Source organism: Theobroma cacao, chromosome 1 (genome assembly GCF_053813885.1).
Source record: "Theobroma cacao isolate CCN51 chromosome 1, ASM5381388v1, whole genome shotgun sequence".
In the NCBI taxonomy this organism is placed as follows: Eukaryota; Viridiplantae; Streptophyta; class Magnoliopsida; order Malvales; family Malvaceae; genus Theobroma; species Theobroma cacao.
The window spans coordinates 32,899,413-32,916,727 of record NC_142639.1 but is presented as its reverse complement, the minus strand read 5'-3'; the positions used below and the strand labels follow the sequence as shown (position 1 = coordinate 32,916,727).

General features: G+C 31.8%; 1 protein-coding gene across 1 annotated transcript; it reads left to right on the top strand.

Annotated features, from left to right (window-relative positions):
* The first annotated feature begins 10,383 nt into the window (after positions 1-10,383).
* On the top strand, positions 10,384-17,298 carry APG9 (autophagy 9 (APG9)). The gene is made up of 12 exons (XM_018127107.2): positions 10,384-10,487; positions 10,570-10,878; positions 11,280-11,403; positions 11,696-12,338; positions 12,465-12,785; positions 13,713-13,935; positions 14,295-14,474; positions 14,575-14,781; positions 15,231-15,308; positions 15,409-15,479; positions 15,585-15,695; positions 16,169-17,298. Exons 4-12 carry the CDS (start codon positions 11,761-11,763, stop codon positions 16,998-17,000), a joined length of 2,601 nt encoding a protein of 866 aa, XP_017982596.2. The 5' UTR covers positions 10,384-10,487; positions 10,570-10,878; positions 11,280-11,403; positions 11,696-11,760; the 3' UTR covers positions 17,001-17,298.
* The last annotated feature ends 17 nt before the right edge of the window (positions 17,299-17,315 follow it).

Sequence of the window (17,315 nt, the reverse complement as noted above, 5' to 3'; positions counted from 1 at the left end):
TAAGAAGACATTAGTCATTTTTAAGCTCAAAAGAATGCAAGATAACTCTATAAATTAGAGTTATGAGTGATCTTAGAAAATTGATTTTAGATTTTCAACCAATTCTATTATGTTCATGTCTAGTGCTGCAGCAAATATTAAGAGTTTGGTTTTGAGAAAAAATATGATAATAATTATAGGACTATAAAAGTTTGATTTTGAGAAAAATATGATAATAATTATAGGACTAATAAAGCTACTCAATCATGACTTATTGATAAGTTTTTACCTATTTTTTGTAAGGATAAATACCATTATAGGATATATATTATTTTCCAACGAAAAGTTCAAATGTGAAGTTCCAAAAACAAAAAGAAAAAAAAAAAGAAGACATTAGATGTTCTCTCACTCCAACAGATGCTACGTTAGGCTTATAAATAGAGTAAATACTCTCCAAAACTTCATTAATATTAAGAGTTGTTATGAAAATATAACTTAAAGAACAAATAAAGACAACTTGAAGGAATAATTAAAAAGAAGAAAAAAAGTATTTAAAAGGAGAGAAGATATCTTATTGAAGTGTGTGTTTACAAATGAACTGAGGGGGGCTATTTATAAGTAAATAACCCCATTATCACGATAGAATTTACAAGATGAAGATAACACTTAGGGATTAGATAGATTAAATCCTAATCCAATCTAATTTATATCAAATCTAGATATAGATAACATAAATGAATATTCACAAAAATATTCATAATACTCCCCGTTGAATATCCATTATAATAAGAATATACCTCATTAAAACTTTACAAAGAAAAAACCTTATGGAAAAAATCCGAGTAAAGGAAAAAAAGTACATAATTCTTTTCAAGAATACGATTTTAAGATATTACCTCATTAAAAACCTTATCAAGAAAAATCCAGTGGGAAAAACCTTGAAAAAGGAAAGGAGTACAGTACGTATTTTATTCTTCTTAATGACTGCATTATTTAAGATTTTTAAAATAGCGCATTCCGATCTTTTGTTCCAACTTTTCAAATGTTGTAATAGGAAGGACTTTAGTAAACAAATCCGCTAGATTTTTACTTGAACGAATTTGTTGAACACTAATATCACCATTTTCTTGGAGATCATGAGTGAAGAAGAATTTTGACAAAATATGTTTTATTTGATCACCTTTAATGTATCTTTCCTTTAACTGTGCTATGCAAGTAGTATTATTCTCGTATAATGTTGTTGGAATTTCTTTCTTAGTTGACAAGCCACATGTTTCTCAAATATGTTGAGTTACAGATTTTAACCAGACACATTCACGACTTGCCTTGTGAATTGCTAAAATTTCTGCATGATTAGAAGAACTAGAAACTATAGTTTGTTTTACAGAACGCCATGAAATAACGTACCGCCATATGTGAATAAGTAACTTGTCTGGGATCGAGCTTTGTGTGTATTTGATAAATATCCTGTATCTACGTAACTAATTAAATATGATTTTAATGCATTTGAATAATATAAGCCCATATTCATTGTTCTTCAGAGATATAAAAGTATATGTTTAATTCCATTCCAATGTCTTCGAGTTGTAGAAGAACTATATCTTGCTAATAAATTCACAGCAAATGATATATCAGGTTGTGTATTGCTAACAAGATACATTAGTGCTCCAATTACACGAAGATGTGGTACTTCAAAACCAAGAAGTTCTTCATTATCCTCACGAGGTCGAAAAAGGGTTTTTTTTTACATCTAATGATCTTACAACCATTGGTGAACTCAATGAGTGTGCTTTGTCCATATAAAATCATTTTAGCACTTTCGCTATATAATTAGATTGATGGATAAAAATTTCATTTGTCAAGTGTTCAATCTGAAGACCCAAACAAAACTTTATTTTTTCAAGGTCTTTCATCTCAAATTCTTTGTTTAAATAATCCATGACTTTTGATAACTCTTTAGGAGTTTCAATAATGTTTAGATCATCAACATAAACAGTAATTATCACAAATTTAGATTTGAACCTTTTTATAAAAACACATGGGCATATAGGATCATTTTTATAGCCTTCTTTTGACAAATTGTCACGACCCGAAACTCTCATTGAGCTCGTGACAACCGCCACGATACCCCGATAGACACTCATTTTTCAGAATGTCAACCGAGACCCCACAAGGCTTAATATCAGTCTCTCAATTCCCTCGTGAGTAACTGTTGCCAAAAATCATGTTCTAAAAGATTTAAGCTGTTTCCAACTCAAAACAAATAAAATAATAATTTTCGTCTCACAAGGGTATTTTAGTCATTTTTCTTAAAAAATTTCGAAACCGGTTAAAATGTAATATACGAGTACAAAATATATAATTCATAATCAAAAGTGAGGTTTAAAGTCTAAAATCTTCATTTAAAATGAAATTTTGATTATTTGGATATAATAAGAAAATAAAAGAAATGTTAAGTAAAATATTCTATTTTCTTATAAAATAATATTTGTAGAGTTATACGTAAATAATTTTTGTAGCGTAAAAGCTAAATAAATTCATACATAATGTAATACAGTAAGTCAGAGTATGTAATTTAATTTACAATAACAAGAGGGCCCCCGAATAAACAAAAGTAAAGAGGACTGTGAACTTACAGTTTGGAAAATGCAGATCTAACGGTAGTCCTCGATGAGATCAGCTATCTACAGTCTATACTGAACCTGAAATAGATGGAAAAAGAGGGTGGTGAGATTATAAAATCTCAATGAGTAAACAGACATCATCATAAACATCTAGAGTTGAGTACATGGAGACAATAAAGTAAATCATTGTAAATTGGGTCACAGTATTAGAATACATTTCATTTAAAATACGTGAAGAGGCTTATGAATCTCAACAAAACTAGGCTTGTGCCATAAATCCATTCTCATGGACACTTTGGTCGAGGCATCCTACCGAGACCACTAAGGTTGTTAAAAATTCACATTTCACATAAATCATATTTTTATTTTGAAACATAGTCGTTCTTTGGCGTTGGCTAAGTTCCCCCTCACGTGGTGGTTTGGCGTGAAGTGAACCCTAAACTTTACCCCAGGAGATACCCTACGCGCCTCTCCATTCGAGATAAGAATATAATGGGGTTTACTGTGCCCCTCTAAAAGGCTGGTCCACAGAAATCCCCTACTGCAGTGATTAATTAATATATATCCACCATATAATAAAATTTTGACGGCATGACAAGGCTAATGAAATACTACCCAGCCTGCAAGGGTAAAATAAAACAATTCATATAATTCATAAAACACAGCCTAGCCAGTCATGCCAACACAATAACAATATAACAGAAGCCATCAATTTAAACAATCAAATTGCCACAATTAACAGTCTCCGTGTACTCTATTTTTTTCAAAATCATTATTAGTTTCAAAACAATTTATAATTTAATTTCATTGGAACACCTTTATTTATAAAACATGAAAATTTACCTTTTAAATCCATTTTTCTATAGAATTCATGAAATTATCTAAAAAGCACCCTAGATAATTAAAATAACAGTAAGTTTACTCACAATGTCTAGAATGCAGACTTTCGAAGTACTCTGTTTACTGGTCATCAGATGCAATTTCCTTACCTTTATCAGAGGACTCACCACCTTAACACAGTACAAAAATTGAGAAATTCACCACATTGATACTAAATTGAAATTAAATTAATTTAGGCTACTAATGCATGATATGGAATGCAAAAATGTTCGAATAGCCGTTCAAATATGGCATTCGACCTAATTCGTACTATTCTCGGTCTAATAAGCTAAAATCTTCAATTTAACTCCAAATCGATTTTTTCATTTTCTACACTCCAATTATACCTAAATTACCTTAGTGACTGTAAATGAGGTTCAATTTATCGATTCTGGGTAAATAATTACACATGTTTATATGTTGAGCAAAAATTCATATTTTTGCACCAAAATTTTCCATTTAATTTCTAGCCTTACCAAACATCAAATATCACCAAAATATCATGAAATATCATCAAATTCAGCCACAATATTCTCCCTAGGAAATTCGGCCAATGATGGTAATGGGGGAAAATGAATTCTTTTGTTGTTGTTTTGTTTCTAAATATGCTAAACTAACTTAAAACACTAACATAACTTAAAATCAAATCAATCTAACTTCATTCTCTCTCCATACCCATTTGGGCAGCCATGAATTCACCATGAAAACATGAAATCTAACCATGGAAAATAAGGAGAAAAACATGGGAAAGTTAGATCACAAGTCAAAATCAAGAAATTTTACCTTTGATTGCTTGATTCCTTGAAATCTCACACTTTTTCTTTAATTTTCTCACCTAGGTTTCTTGTTTTTCTTTTTCTCTCTTTGTTCTTGCTATGGCCGGCCACATGAAGAGAAAATAAGCTGATTTTTGCTGATTTTAAAGGTAAAAAAATAAATGAATATTAACATGCCATGTGTCACCATTTCATTGGCCCATTTTTATTTCTTAACTATTAAGCTTTCTTTCTCCACCATATAAATCCCTTCAATTATCCATGATAAAATTGGGTAAAATCCATGTGCTGGACAAGTGTCGAGTGTGTAAAATTACAATTTTGCCCTTGGAATGGCAAAATTACCATTTTACCCTTATGCTTCGAAAATACCTAGATTACAATTTTTTTCACTTATCAACCTCAAATTATACTCCAATGAGTCAAATGTGATCAATCTTGATCAAAAACTTCTTTCAATATTTCAATTTTATCCTCAAGAGGCAAAATTATCATTTTGCCCCTAAATAGTAAAAATTCTGATTTGACTCCAAATTAATCCTTGAATTCCGAATCACCATTTTAAGTCATTAATTGATTGTAAAATTTTCAATTTCACCATAAAATCTCTATTTGATCTAGTTCGAGGCTTAAAGCAACTTTGTTGTTCCTCTAGGTACAATACCGACTTTTGTAAATTTTTCGGGACTCTCCTAGTATGCAAACATGCTATCCATCACATGTATGTCATGACAAGTATTTTATAAGGTCAGGCTTTACACAAATATTCACTAAGGTGATTATACCACATGGGCCCGGATTGTTTTAATCCATATAAAGATTTATTTAATTTGATTGAATAAATTTCTCGAGAATTTAAATTTTGTGCTTCAGACAACTTAAATCCTTTAGGGATTTTCCTATAGATATCATTATCAAGTGAGCCATATAAGTAGGTTGTAACTACATCTATGAGATGTATTTCAAGCGTTTCATGTATTGCTAGACTAATTAAATATCCAAATGTAATTACATCCACCACAAGAGAATATGTCTCTTCATAATCAATACCAAGTTTTTGGGTAAAACCTTGTGTGACAAGCCGTGCTTTATATCTCACAATCTCTTCTTTCTCAATTCATTTCCGCATAAATACTCATTTATATCCCACTGGTTTTACACCATTTGGTGTCTAGATTATAGGTCAAAAAACGTCACATTTTGCAAGTGAATTCAATTCCACTTTGATTGCGTATTTTCACATTGGCCAATCATTTCTACGTCTATATTTTTCAACAGATGTAGGTTCAAGACCCTCATTTTCTTTCATAATATTGAGCGTTACATTGTATGTAAAAATATCATCGGTGTTTTTTTCATTTCGATTCAATCTTTTTCCCGTTATGACATAATTCATTGAGATCTCTTCATTTTTATTGATTTCAGGTACTTGAATTTTTTCTAGAATTATGTCAGGGGTCTTTTCTAGAGTTTTTGTTTCCTCTTCTTAACCATCTTGAATATTTACTCCTTTTCTTTTTCGAAGATTTTTATCTTTAGAATAGATTGGTCTCCCACGCTTCTAGCATGTCTTAGACTCATTAGCAATAGCCGATTGTCCTACATCAATTTTGATTAGAGCATTTACAGTTAGTATATGAGATTTAATTACTCTTTTTAGGTCAGTAAATGCGTTTGGCAGCTATTTTGCTATATTTTGCAAATGAATTATCTTTTGAAATTCTTATTCACATTGATTTATGTGAGAATCAAAACTAGATAATGATAATGTATTCCAGGATATTTCCTTTTCTAACTACTTATTTTCTCCCCCTAATGTCGAAAAAATTATTTCATCAAAATGACAATTAGTAAACCTTGCAGTGAATAAATCTCTTGTTGAGGGTTCTAGATATTTAATTATAGATTGAGATTCATATCCAACATATATTCCTAACCTCCTTTAAAGACCTTTCTTTGTGTGTTGTGGTGGAGCAATTGGAACATATACCGCACATCCAAAAATTCTTAGATGAGAAATATCTGGTTCTTGACCGTAAACCAATTGTATAGGGGAGAATTTATGATAACTTGTTGGCTTAATGCGTACAAGTGCTGCTACATATAAAATGGCATGTGCCCAAACAAAAATTGGGAGTTTGGATTTCATAAGTAATAACCTTGCAATAAGCTTAAAGTGTTTGATAAACGATTCTACTAGACCGTTTTGTGTATGAACATGACTAACACATTGTTCAACATTTATTCCAATTGATATGCAATATTCATTAAAAGTTTGAGACGTAAATTCACCACCATTGTCACGACGAATTGTCTTGATTGCATAATCGGAAAAATATGCTTGCAAATGAATTATTTGTGCCAGTAATCTTGCAAATGCTAAATTGCAAGTTGATAATAAGTACACATGTGACCATCTTGTCAATGCATTTATTACAACCATAAAATATTTGAATGGTCTACATGATGGATGTATGGGTCCACATATATCACCTTGAATACGTTCCAAAAATATAAGGGATTCAATCCCAACTTTAGCTAGTGATGGTCTTATAATTAATTTACCTTGAGAGATGCAGTACATAAAGAATTCATTAGATTGAAAAATCTTCTGGTTTTTCAATGGATGATCACATGAATTTTCAATAATTTTTCACATCATTATTGATCTAAGATGGCCTAACCGGTCATGTCAAACATTGAAATTATCAGTAAATTTTTAGTTTACTATAGCATAAGTTTAAATCATTTTAATTTTTGTGTAGTACATTCTAGATGACAAAACGGGTAATTTTTTCAATACACATTTTTTACCCAATATAATAAATGTAATATAAAGGTATACAGTGTCTCTTTCATTCGTCATCTCAATATGATATCTATTCAAATAAATATTTTTAAAACTTAATATGTTTCTTTGAGACCTAATAGAAAATAATACATCTTTTATTATAAACTTTGTTCCTCCAAGTAGTGAAATATTGGCTCTTCCGAAACCTTCAATTAATTTTGTACTACCAGATATTGAATTGACATTAACTTCTTCTGTTATTAAGTGAAAAAAATATTTTTTATCTTTAAATATAGTGTGCGTTGTAGCACTGTCTATTAGACAGATATCTTCATCATTGATTTTGGATTTAACCAGATGAATATCCATATTTTCTTGCAAGAAAATAAAATATATATAGTAAAAAACTTACATAAGAGAATATTAAATATAAACTTTATTATTAAAACACATAAAAAAAACTTCTTAATAGACATATTAAAATACATAAATTTCTTAATAGAATTATACTAAACATATCAAGTTCCTAATAGAGTTGTACTAAAAAACATCAACAAACAATTTAAGAAATTTCATTATTGGGATTTCAATCACCAATCAAATGATTAATCCATCTTTTAGGGTGAGCAAAAAAAATCAGCAACATCTAAGTGTGTTATATCAACTTGGCTATCATCTTCAACAAAATTTGTTTCGATATTTTTTCCTTTATCTTTTAGTGATGCTTGATAAAGTTCAATAAGATGTTTTGACATACGACATGTACGTGACCAATGGCTTTTCATGCCATATCGATAACAAACATTTTTTATATTATTTTTATTTTGTCCACCTTTATGTTTTTCTTGTATCTCTTCATTATTTATCTACTCTGATGGGTGTTTTTATTATCAGAATAATAATTTGTGTAACCACTACGTTGTGATGACGACCTCTTCCACATCCACGACTAGAATTTTTAAATGATGTCGCATTCACTTCAAGGAATAGAGCAGAACCAGTTGGGTGAGATTCATGATTTTTCACAAATAGCTCGTTTTTTTCCTCAACCACAAGGAGACATTAACTTAGTTTAGAGTATTTCTTAAAGCATTTTCACAATATTGCTGTTGCAAGAGCACATTTGAGAAGCGAAAGTAGAGAATGTTTTTTCTAACAAATCGACATCAGTCCTTTTCTCCACACAATTTTAGTTTAGAACTAATTATATATAATGCTAAGTTATAGTCACTTATAGTTTTAAAATCTTGAAATCGCAAATGCATCCAATCATAACGAGCTTTTGGTAGAATTACTATTTTCTATTGGTCATATCTTTCCTTTAGACTTTTCCAAAGATCAATTAGATCTTTTATTATGAGATACTCAATTTTTAATCCTTCATGAAGGTGATTGCGAAGGAAAATCATTGCTTTTGCCTTATCCTGATTGGATGCTTTATTTTCTTCTTTGATTGTGTCTCCAAACCCCATAGCATCTAAATGGATTTCAGCATCTAGAATCCAAGATAGATAGTTCTTGCTAGTAATAGCAAGAGCCATAAATTCAAACTTTGTAAGATTTGACATGGTAATAGCTTAAAAGAAGAACAGAAATGTTAGTCTTACACAATATATGGTAATTGGCAAGCAAATCAATAAATTGGCTAATGAAAAACGATTAATATAAAATTGAAAATTAACTTATTATAAATTGGTAAAATTTGGGCAAAACAATAAAATGACAATAAACAAAAATTACTTGAAAAAAAATTGAACTTCGATTTTGAGAAGCTTGAGAGTGAGAGATTAGAGAATCATGCTGATAACGTGTTATGAAAATATAATTTAAAATAACAAATAAAGATAACTTGAAAGAATAATTAAAGAGAAGAATGAAAGTATTTAGAAAGAAATTTTATTGAAGTGTGTGTTTACAAATGAATTGAGGGAACCTATTTATAGGTAAATAACCCTCTTATCTTGATAGAATTTACAAGATAAAGATAACACTTAAGGATTAGATAGATTAAATCTTAATCCAATCTAATTTACATCAAATCTAGATATAGATAATATAAATGGCTATTCACAAAAAATATTCATAACAAGAATTATATTTTAAACATATATTTGTAGTATTTCACTAATAATCTATTTGATTATAAAACAACTCAAGCCAAATAAAGAACAAAAACAACACCAAAATTGAGCATGAAAGAAACTCTTTCATTTTCTCAACCCGCTTGACAATTTCAAATATAGAATAATAAAACCATAAAATCAATGCATTTAAACTTGTTTTAGTTGAGTTAGAAATTAAACAAATTTGAGCATACACATCATTTACATAAAAAATTTTCTCTCCTATCATAAATATAATATAATCAAGAAAATCATACCAAAGGCAGACTAAAAGGGAAATACTTTTGTTTTGTACTCCCTTAAAGGTTATTAGAAAAGGGTAAAAAAACAACAAAAGAGATCTAAAAAAGACAGAACTTATATATATATATATCAATGTATTAAATCAATGAAGCTTAAATTATTCACATTTTTAGCATAAATTCACAACTTTTAATATCAAATGTTGATAAAATTTTACCAAATAAAAAATCATGATATTCTGGCAACCAAACTTTTGTCCATTATAAATCCCATTGCATAATGTGAGTATCTTCTAGTTATTGTAAAACTTAAAAATCTGCTTTTTTTTTTCTTTTTTTTAATATTATTTATTTTCCATTTCATACTTTTAGGTTTGTTTTTTTGTATTCTTCTTTAAACAAATGAATGATTTTTTTATGTTAAAATAATCATTTAAAAATTAATTAAAGTAGGGACCTAAGCAAAGGTAGATTGGAAAACATGTATGGTATTTTTTTTTCTATGCTTTTATCGTGAATATTAAATTGGAAAATTTTTAATACTTTTCATTATTTTATATTAAAAAAATAATAAAATAATTAAATAGATATATCTGTTTTTAGAGTTTAAAAACTCGATATATAAAACAATAATTTTGAAAAAAAAATTATACTTACAATAACAAATAGTGAAGTGTAATGTTTTTTATGAGATCAAGTGAATAATTGGGGACACAAAATTATATGGACATCACATGGACATTAAAATCCATTGATATGACAAACAAGGCCCAACTAAATTTCAACGTAAATGACAGATCCACAGCCCAACGAAGAGAGTTAAGAATCTAAAGTAGAGGTTTCCAAAGTTTTTTACAGAGGCTGATGTGAATCAATGTGACACCTGTTATACAGCAATCGGTTAATTAGAGTAATATTTTTTTTTATTTTTATTTAAGAAAACAAATAATTAAAAACCTTAGAGATGAAGTTTTTCATTAAAACGAAAGTTTTAGCTTTAACAAAACAAAAACAAGTCCTTCTTCTGCTGAAACAATGCTTGGTCACTCAATCTAAAAACCCAACAAAAAGAGGTATTACTCACCTTCACGTCTCCTTCCTTCCTTTATTATTATTATTATTATTCTCACCCAGAAGAAATTATTTTTCATCCAGGAAAAAAACAGAAGGAAAGGGTTTAGAGGGCAAAACTCTCTTTAAATTCTTGAATTGATTAACTTGTAATTTTAAAACGATTCACTTCTAAATAATTTTTTTTTTTATTTTTCTTCCACGCAACCAAAACCCTCTTCTTTTCTTGTCTTTCCCTTCTTCCAATTCTCCAGCATCATTCAATCTTTCTTTGGTTGATTTTTGTGTCTCTTTTGCCGAATTATAGTTAGTGGATATCGGCCAAATTCGTTGTTTTTCACTATTTCTTCATTCTTTCGGCTGATATTGGAGCTGCTCGTTGGTGGGTCGGAGGTAAATTCGACTATTTTAAGTTATTTATTGTGATAAATAATCTTGGCATGGAGTTTCTTTCAGCTAATTTTTTTTTTTCCTTTTGAAGAATTTATATGGATATAAATTGGGTTAACGTTCGGTTTAATATAGTTTGTTTTTAATTGTAATTGATACTAGCTTCTTTGGTTGACTTAAAATTCGCCAAAAATTGCCTCCCCTTTTTAGCATGTTTTGCTGCTAAGCTTTTGACAGAGTAATTTTTTTTTCTTCTTCTTTCATTTCTTTGGGATATTCAAAATTGATTTAGTTGAATGAAGAATTGGCACCAATTTACCTGCTGGTTGAAATTTTATCTCTGTTTGATGTTTTTCTTCCTAATATTTATTTTTACTGTTTATGTATTATTGTTTTGCGTACAGTTGCTACCATTTGTGTTCAAGGATCTGCAAAGCTACTGGGTTCAAATTGTTGCATCTTTTAGCCTGTTGCCAGCTGGTTGATTGAGGAAATAATTGTGGTGTTTGTCCAACTTATGATTTACAGGTATTTGGACTCAATTAATCAGTTTAAGGTTTTAGAAAAAAAGAACTTTGTGATGATGTGTTCTTTCCATGTCTTGTTTAAATGTTGTTTCAGTACTTGGATTCTAATATTAACATGATACTGGCGCTAAGTTCTGTACGGTCAATGATGTCGCTTAGTCTCTTTATTGTTGTGATGCACTTTATGATGGATTAGTTTTCTGTTTTGCTTCTATTTCCCCCCTCTTTCTGTACAAGTGAGCATGTGCATACATCATAAAATGGAATTTGTCTGATTTTTTTCTTATTGGCAGAACCTTGCCATAAACATTTGTGTATTTTGGGGAATGGACTGGCTGCTTTTCCTCAAGATTTACAAATGATGTTCAGGGTGCAAAAGGCTGCAAATGCTCTTGGCATTAGGTGGAGATGGAGTGGTGAATCCTCTTTGGCCACAGGCTTGCTAGGTGATGTGCCTCCTGAGATTGAGTTGTCTGACTATGGGAGGGTTCCACCAAGTCCTGGTAGTGAGAGCCCTTCGGGGCTTCTTAATGGTGAGAGTCTGAATGTAGAACCCATTGCTGATTTGGACTTGTTCTTTGAACGGCTTTATAGCTACTATTGTGAGAAAGGGCTTTGGTGCATAATTATAAAGTGGATTGTTGAACTTCTGAGCCTGGGCTTTACCATATGTTTCTCGGGGTTTTTCTTATTGTTTGTTGATTGGAATGGTCTCCGCAATGCAAAGTGTGGGATGGATGCATTTGAGTCTGGAATTAAGCCATGTGATCTTGCTAAGGAAGCTCTTCACCAGCGCCCATTAACCCCTTTAACCCTTTCAAAAGCTATTATTGTTGGATATTTGGGGCTATTTTCCTTCTATTGGATATTCTGTTTTTTGAGGTTTTTTGCACAATTAAAGGACACTCTTGGAATACGTCATTTCTATTTTAACAGGTAAGTTTATATTTGATAAGTTATAAGTTGGAAGTTTTTATTTTCCTTTTTGGTAGAGCATTTACTTTTAGCAATATCTTATATATATTTATAATGATTTTACTATTTTGAAATTTAAATTGGCAGTCTCCATGTTACTGACAATGAAATTCAAACCATGCCATGGGCAACAATCCTTGAAAGGGTTGTCCAGTTACAAAGTGCACAACAACTCTGTGTGGTCAAGGATCTTTCCGCTCATGATGTGGTTATGCGATTGATGCGAAAGGAGAACTACTTGATCGGAATGCTTAATAAAGGAGTGCTTGCTTTTCCTATCTCAACCTGGTTCCCTGGTGCTGGTCCAACTGTGAAATTTGGCCCTGGTGGAACACCGCATCGGCTGATACTAACAAAGACACTTGAATGGACCTTAAATTGGTGTATACTGCAGAGCATGTTTGACCGGTATGTTTAATTTCTTATGAACATTTGACTTTCTTCTTTATGTACGTTACTTTTCTGATAATTGCTGTTATGGATATAATCTCATGATATGTTCCTAGTTGTATGATGGGCTGGCCTTTCAATGTGTATCTGTAGCGAAACAATCTATAGAGGCAGGTGTCATGACTTTCTATTTTCAGACTAATGATAAAATTACTTATTTCTTCAATTTAAATGCATAATATTTCAACTTCAAGAATGCTGTATAGTCCTTATTGTTGAGAGGAGCTACAAGATGCATCTTTGGTGTTGAATGCGAAAATTAAATGCTGTCATTTATTTGTTCTTGTGTTTTTCTGAATATGTTGAGAGTGGCTATTGTGGATCACACTGGAGAAAATGGTTAGGGCCATTGAGACCTGTACATTTTTGTACTATCGAGATGATGTATATATTCTTCATTTCTTTGTATCATCCAGTACATGGTTTTGGTACCTAACTGCTGACTGTGGTGTTGCAGCTTTAGGAAATCTTAGATTTTGCATTTTTCCTGCGAAGTCTGTCACGTTGGGTAGTCCTGCTTAGGTTGTGTCTTTGATGGTTGATATTGTTTCACGAAGTAGCAAGAAAAGAGTTGGTTGGAAATTAGAATAGTGTTTAATTGCTGTTTCTTTTATAATGCTGCATCTTTGTTCATTCTTGACCAGCACTGCATGTCAAAATGCTGAAAAAGTTTTACTGATCCATTTTTTTCTATGTTTAGGGAGAAAATCCTTTTATTAAGGTCTTCAAGTTACAAATGTAACCCTGAAACTAACCTTGACAATTTTTTTGAGGTTTTGTTGATATTTGTTGCCAAAAACATTTTCTATTAGTATTTTTTTTTTTGAAAAAAAAAAAAATTCTACAGGTTTATGACCAATTTTTTGGAATGTGTGTTTTTTGCAGAAACTTCTGTGTTAGAAGGGACTTTGTTTCTAATCCTAGAACATTGAAGAAGAGGCTTATGGTTGTCGGGCTTGCTATGCTTCTTCTCTCTCCATTTCTTGTTATATTCATGCTGGTTTATCTCTTCTTAAGGCATGCTGAACAATTTTATAACCATCCAAGCACAGCTTCATCCCGGAGATGGTCAAATTTGTCGAAGTGGATGTTTAGGGAATTCAATGAGGTATGGTCATTCCCCCTTCTCTCTGCTTCATTTGTAAGTTAAATCATTTTCTTTTGTGCGGTAAAGTCAATAAGGATTTGGTCACTGCCTATCCTCACAAGTTCGTGTTATTATTTTTATCTAGTAATCTTGAGCTTTAGTCAAATGTTTGAAGTTACATCTTTGTGTCTGATTTGAAAATCTTAATTAGTTTAAATCGAAGCAAGAATTTAAATTTATTATGAGGAAGAAAAGTTGTTTAGAACCTATTGTAAAAATAAGATGCAATATTTGTTTCTTGAGATGGATATTTACACTGCTAGATCTCTTGTTCTTACATACTGTAATGCTGTATTATACTGTTGTCTTTGTCTTTACAGGTTGACCATTTGTTCAAGCACCGGATTAATAGCAGTGTACTGCATGCTTCTGAGTACCTAAAGCAATTCCCCTCACCAATTATTTCTATCATCGCAAAGTTTATCTCTTTTGTATCTGGTGGCTTTGCTGCTATTTTGATCATTATTGCCTTTCTGGAAGAATCTTTGCTAGAGGGCCATGTAATATCTTTGAACCTTTACTGTTTAAGATTATTGTATTTTCTGTTAAACTCTTTCATGTTTCATTTCAGTTATTTACACACTTCTTTCAAATTTGTAGATATTTGGTCGGAACTTGTTTTGGTATGCAGCTGTTTTTGGAACCATAACGGCTATTAGCCGGGCTGCAGTTACCGATGAACTTCTGGTCCTTGATCCAGAAGGAGCCATGTCTATGGTGGTCCAACATACACATTATATGCCAAAGAGATGGCGTGGTAAAGAGAACACTGAGATAGTGCGGATAGAGTTCGAAACTCTATTTCAGGTAATCATGCTTAGTTCCTATTTTTGTTTTACCTGTAAACTAGGAGTTGTATGCTTTTTCAATTGTAAAAATCTTTGAACATACGATGTTTTACCTGCCATAGAGCCATATGTTTAGTTTGCATTTGTCGTTGCTTTTCCTTATTGTCTGAAGCTCAGTTTGGAAGATATGACAGATACTTCTAGTACTTAATTTTACAACTCACAGTAGTCTATGGATTTTCAAGTAACAAAACATCATTTCTTCTGACCAGTTTACTTCATCAAGTTCTAGCAATCAAATTTCTAGGCTAGCCATGTTTTCTCTGGGCATTGTTAAAATTGGATTGGGAGATACAATCAAATTAACATTCATATGAGAAATGCTTTTAGTTCTTTGCTCTTTACTTTGACTTTTTGAACTTTTTTTTTTGCTCAGTATACTCTCCTTTATTTTATTTTGTGATGCAGTATACTGGGATGATGTTGCTAGAGGAGATGGCCTCAATTTTCCTCACTCCATTCTTGCTTCTATTTGTTGTCCCAAAGGTTATTGATTTTTTTTTTTTTGGAAAGTATAGTTATTGTCATTTCTTATACTATACATGTAAGATTTTGAACTAAAATGCTGTGTTTTTGTATTTTGCAGCGGGTGGATGACATTTTACAGTTCATTGCAGATTTTACTGTGGATGTCGAGGGTGTTGGTCATGTTTGCAGGTAGTTCTTTTTCTTTAAATTTTTTTGGACCAGTTTATTAGTAGCTATATCATGTGCCCATCAAATGAGATAATGTGTTTGATTATTCCCTTCTTCATTTTGCAGTTTTAGTGCCTTTGATTTCCAAAACCATGGCAATGGCAATTATGGCTCTCCGCATAATGCATCTCGCTCACAGAGGAGTTCCCAAGGGAAAATGGAGAAATCATTCTTGAGGTATGATTATAGCAAGGTTAATCAAACTTGAATGGTTGCTCTATCCTACGCCTGCACGTATCATTCTTGCTATTTGCTAGGTGAATATGGTGTTGGAAATCCAAAATCACCTCAAAATCTTATATCAATATTCTGTGATAAAAGCTGACAGAAAGTTTTGATTTTCATTTTAAAATACCATCTGATGAGACATAATATGCTATTGCTTTGTACAAAATGCCTTTATCTACACCTAATTATTATTTTTTGGCTGATTATGTCAAATGCCTTCCTGTCCTTCTAGAGTTATTACTTCCCCCAATTCTTTCATAATTTGTTTTTCTTTCTTTCTAATTTCTTTTCTCTCAAGTTCAGTTTTTTTATTTTTCTTGGTTGTGGTGCTTTTTCTCTCATTGTATTGTGTTGAATCTCCTTTCTAATTTTTTTTTTTCTGCTGTATAATTTCATCTTGTATTATTTAATTATGATTGTAGTTTCCAGAGTTGCTACCCTTCATGGGAGCCAGATGCTCAGGGTAAGCAGTTCTTGTCAAATATTAGAACTTTCAGGGAGCAAAAGTTGCAAGGGCAGGGTGCCAGACATGCATATTCTCCTGGTAGATTGTGGCGAGGTAGCCCAATGAGAACTTATGGAGATAGAAATGGCCTTTTATCAAGGGAAATGCAGCAGAATATTCCTGCCACCGGCTACAATTTGGGTTCTTTATGGCTAATTGATGCTGATCAAAAGAATCACCCATATCTCCTAGATTGGTATTATACCTCTCGACCTCATCATGTAACCAGTTATAGGAGAGACACTGCGATGAGGCCGTTTGAACCAACTGAGCGACAGCATGGAGATTTTTGGGTGCCAAGCAACATGACACATAATGAAGCAAGAGATGAAGAATACTGGCCACACCATTATGATGATCGCACACGGTCGCATCTTGAAGCTTCCCCATCACCTCATTTCTTCCATGACAGCGTGCTTCAGCATCATGATACAAATGACTTGGCGCACCATACTAGGAGCCATTGGTGGGCTAGAAGTGGTTCACATGGTGCACAGCCCCAAGCAAGTTTTCTTGAGCCTCCTGATTTTAACCGCTATTCTATGGACCGTCATTATGATAACTTCTCTGAGAGAAGTGTAGAAGAGCAAGAACAATTTCTTGATTGGAGGGATTCTCGGAGGTTATCCCGGACGACTTACCAGGATGATCTTGAAGCTGGAGGGGATGTAAATCTTCATTTTGATGATATTTATAGCAGACCTCCTGAAACTCCCACTGTAAATTTAAGGCCCCTGAGCTTCCATTGATCAGTAAGTACGTTGATTGCGGAGTGGTACTTCCCTTCAGATGAATGGTACTTCCCTTCAGATGAATGAAGTGCAAATGGGTTTCCATTGCTGGATTAGGGTTTTATGTTCTATTATTGAAAGGAAACTCTGTATTCTTTGTTGTATATAGATTCATCATGAGGTTAGTTTCTAGAATGCCTCAACTCAGATTCGGAAGGCAACATAATACTCCAATGAGTTACTGTTATCCTTCTGATAGTGTATAAACAAACAATTACAAGCCATTGATCATTTAAAATTACATTCAATTTCTATATTTCTTTGTACATATTG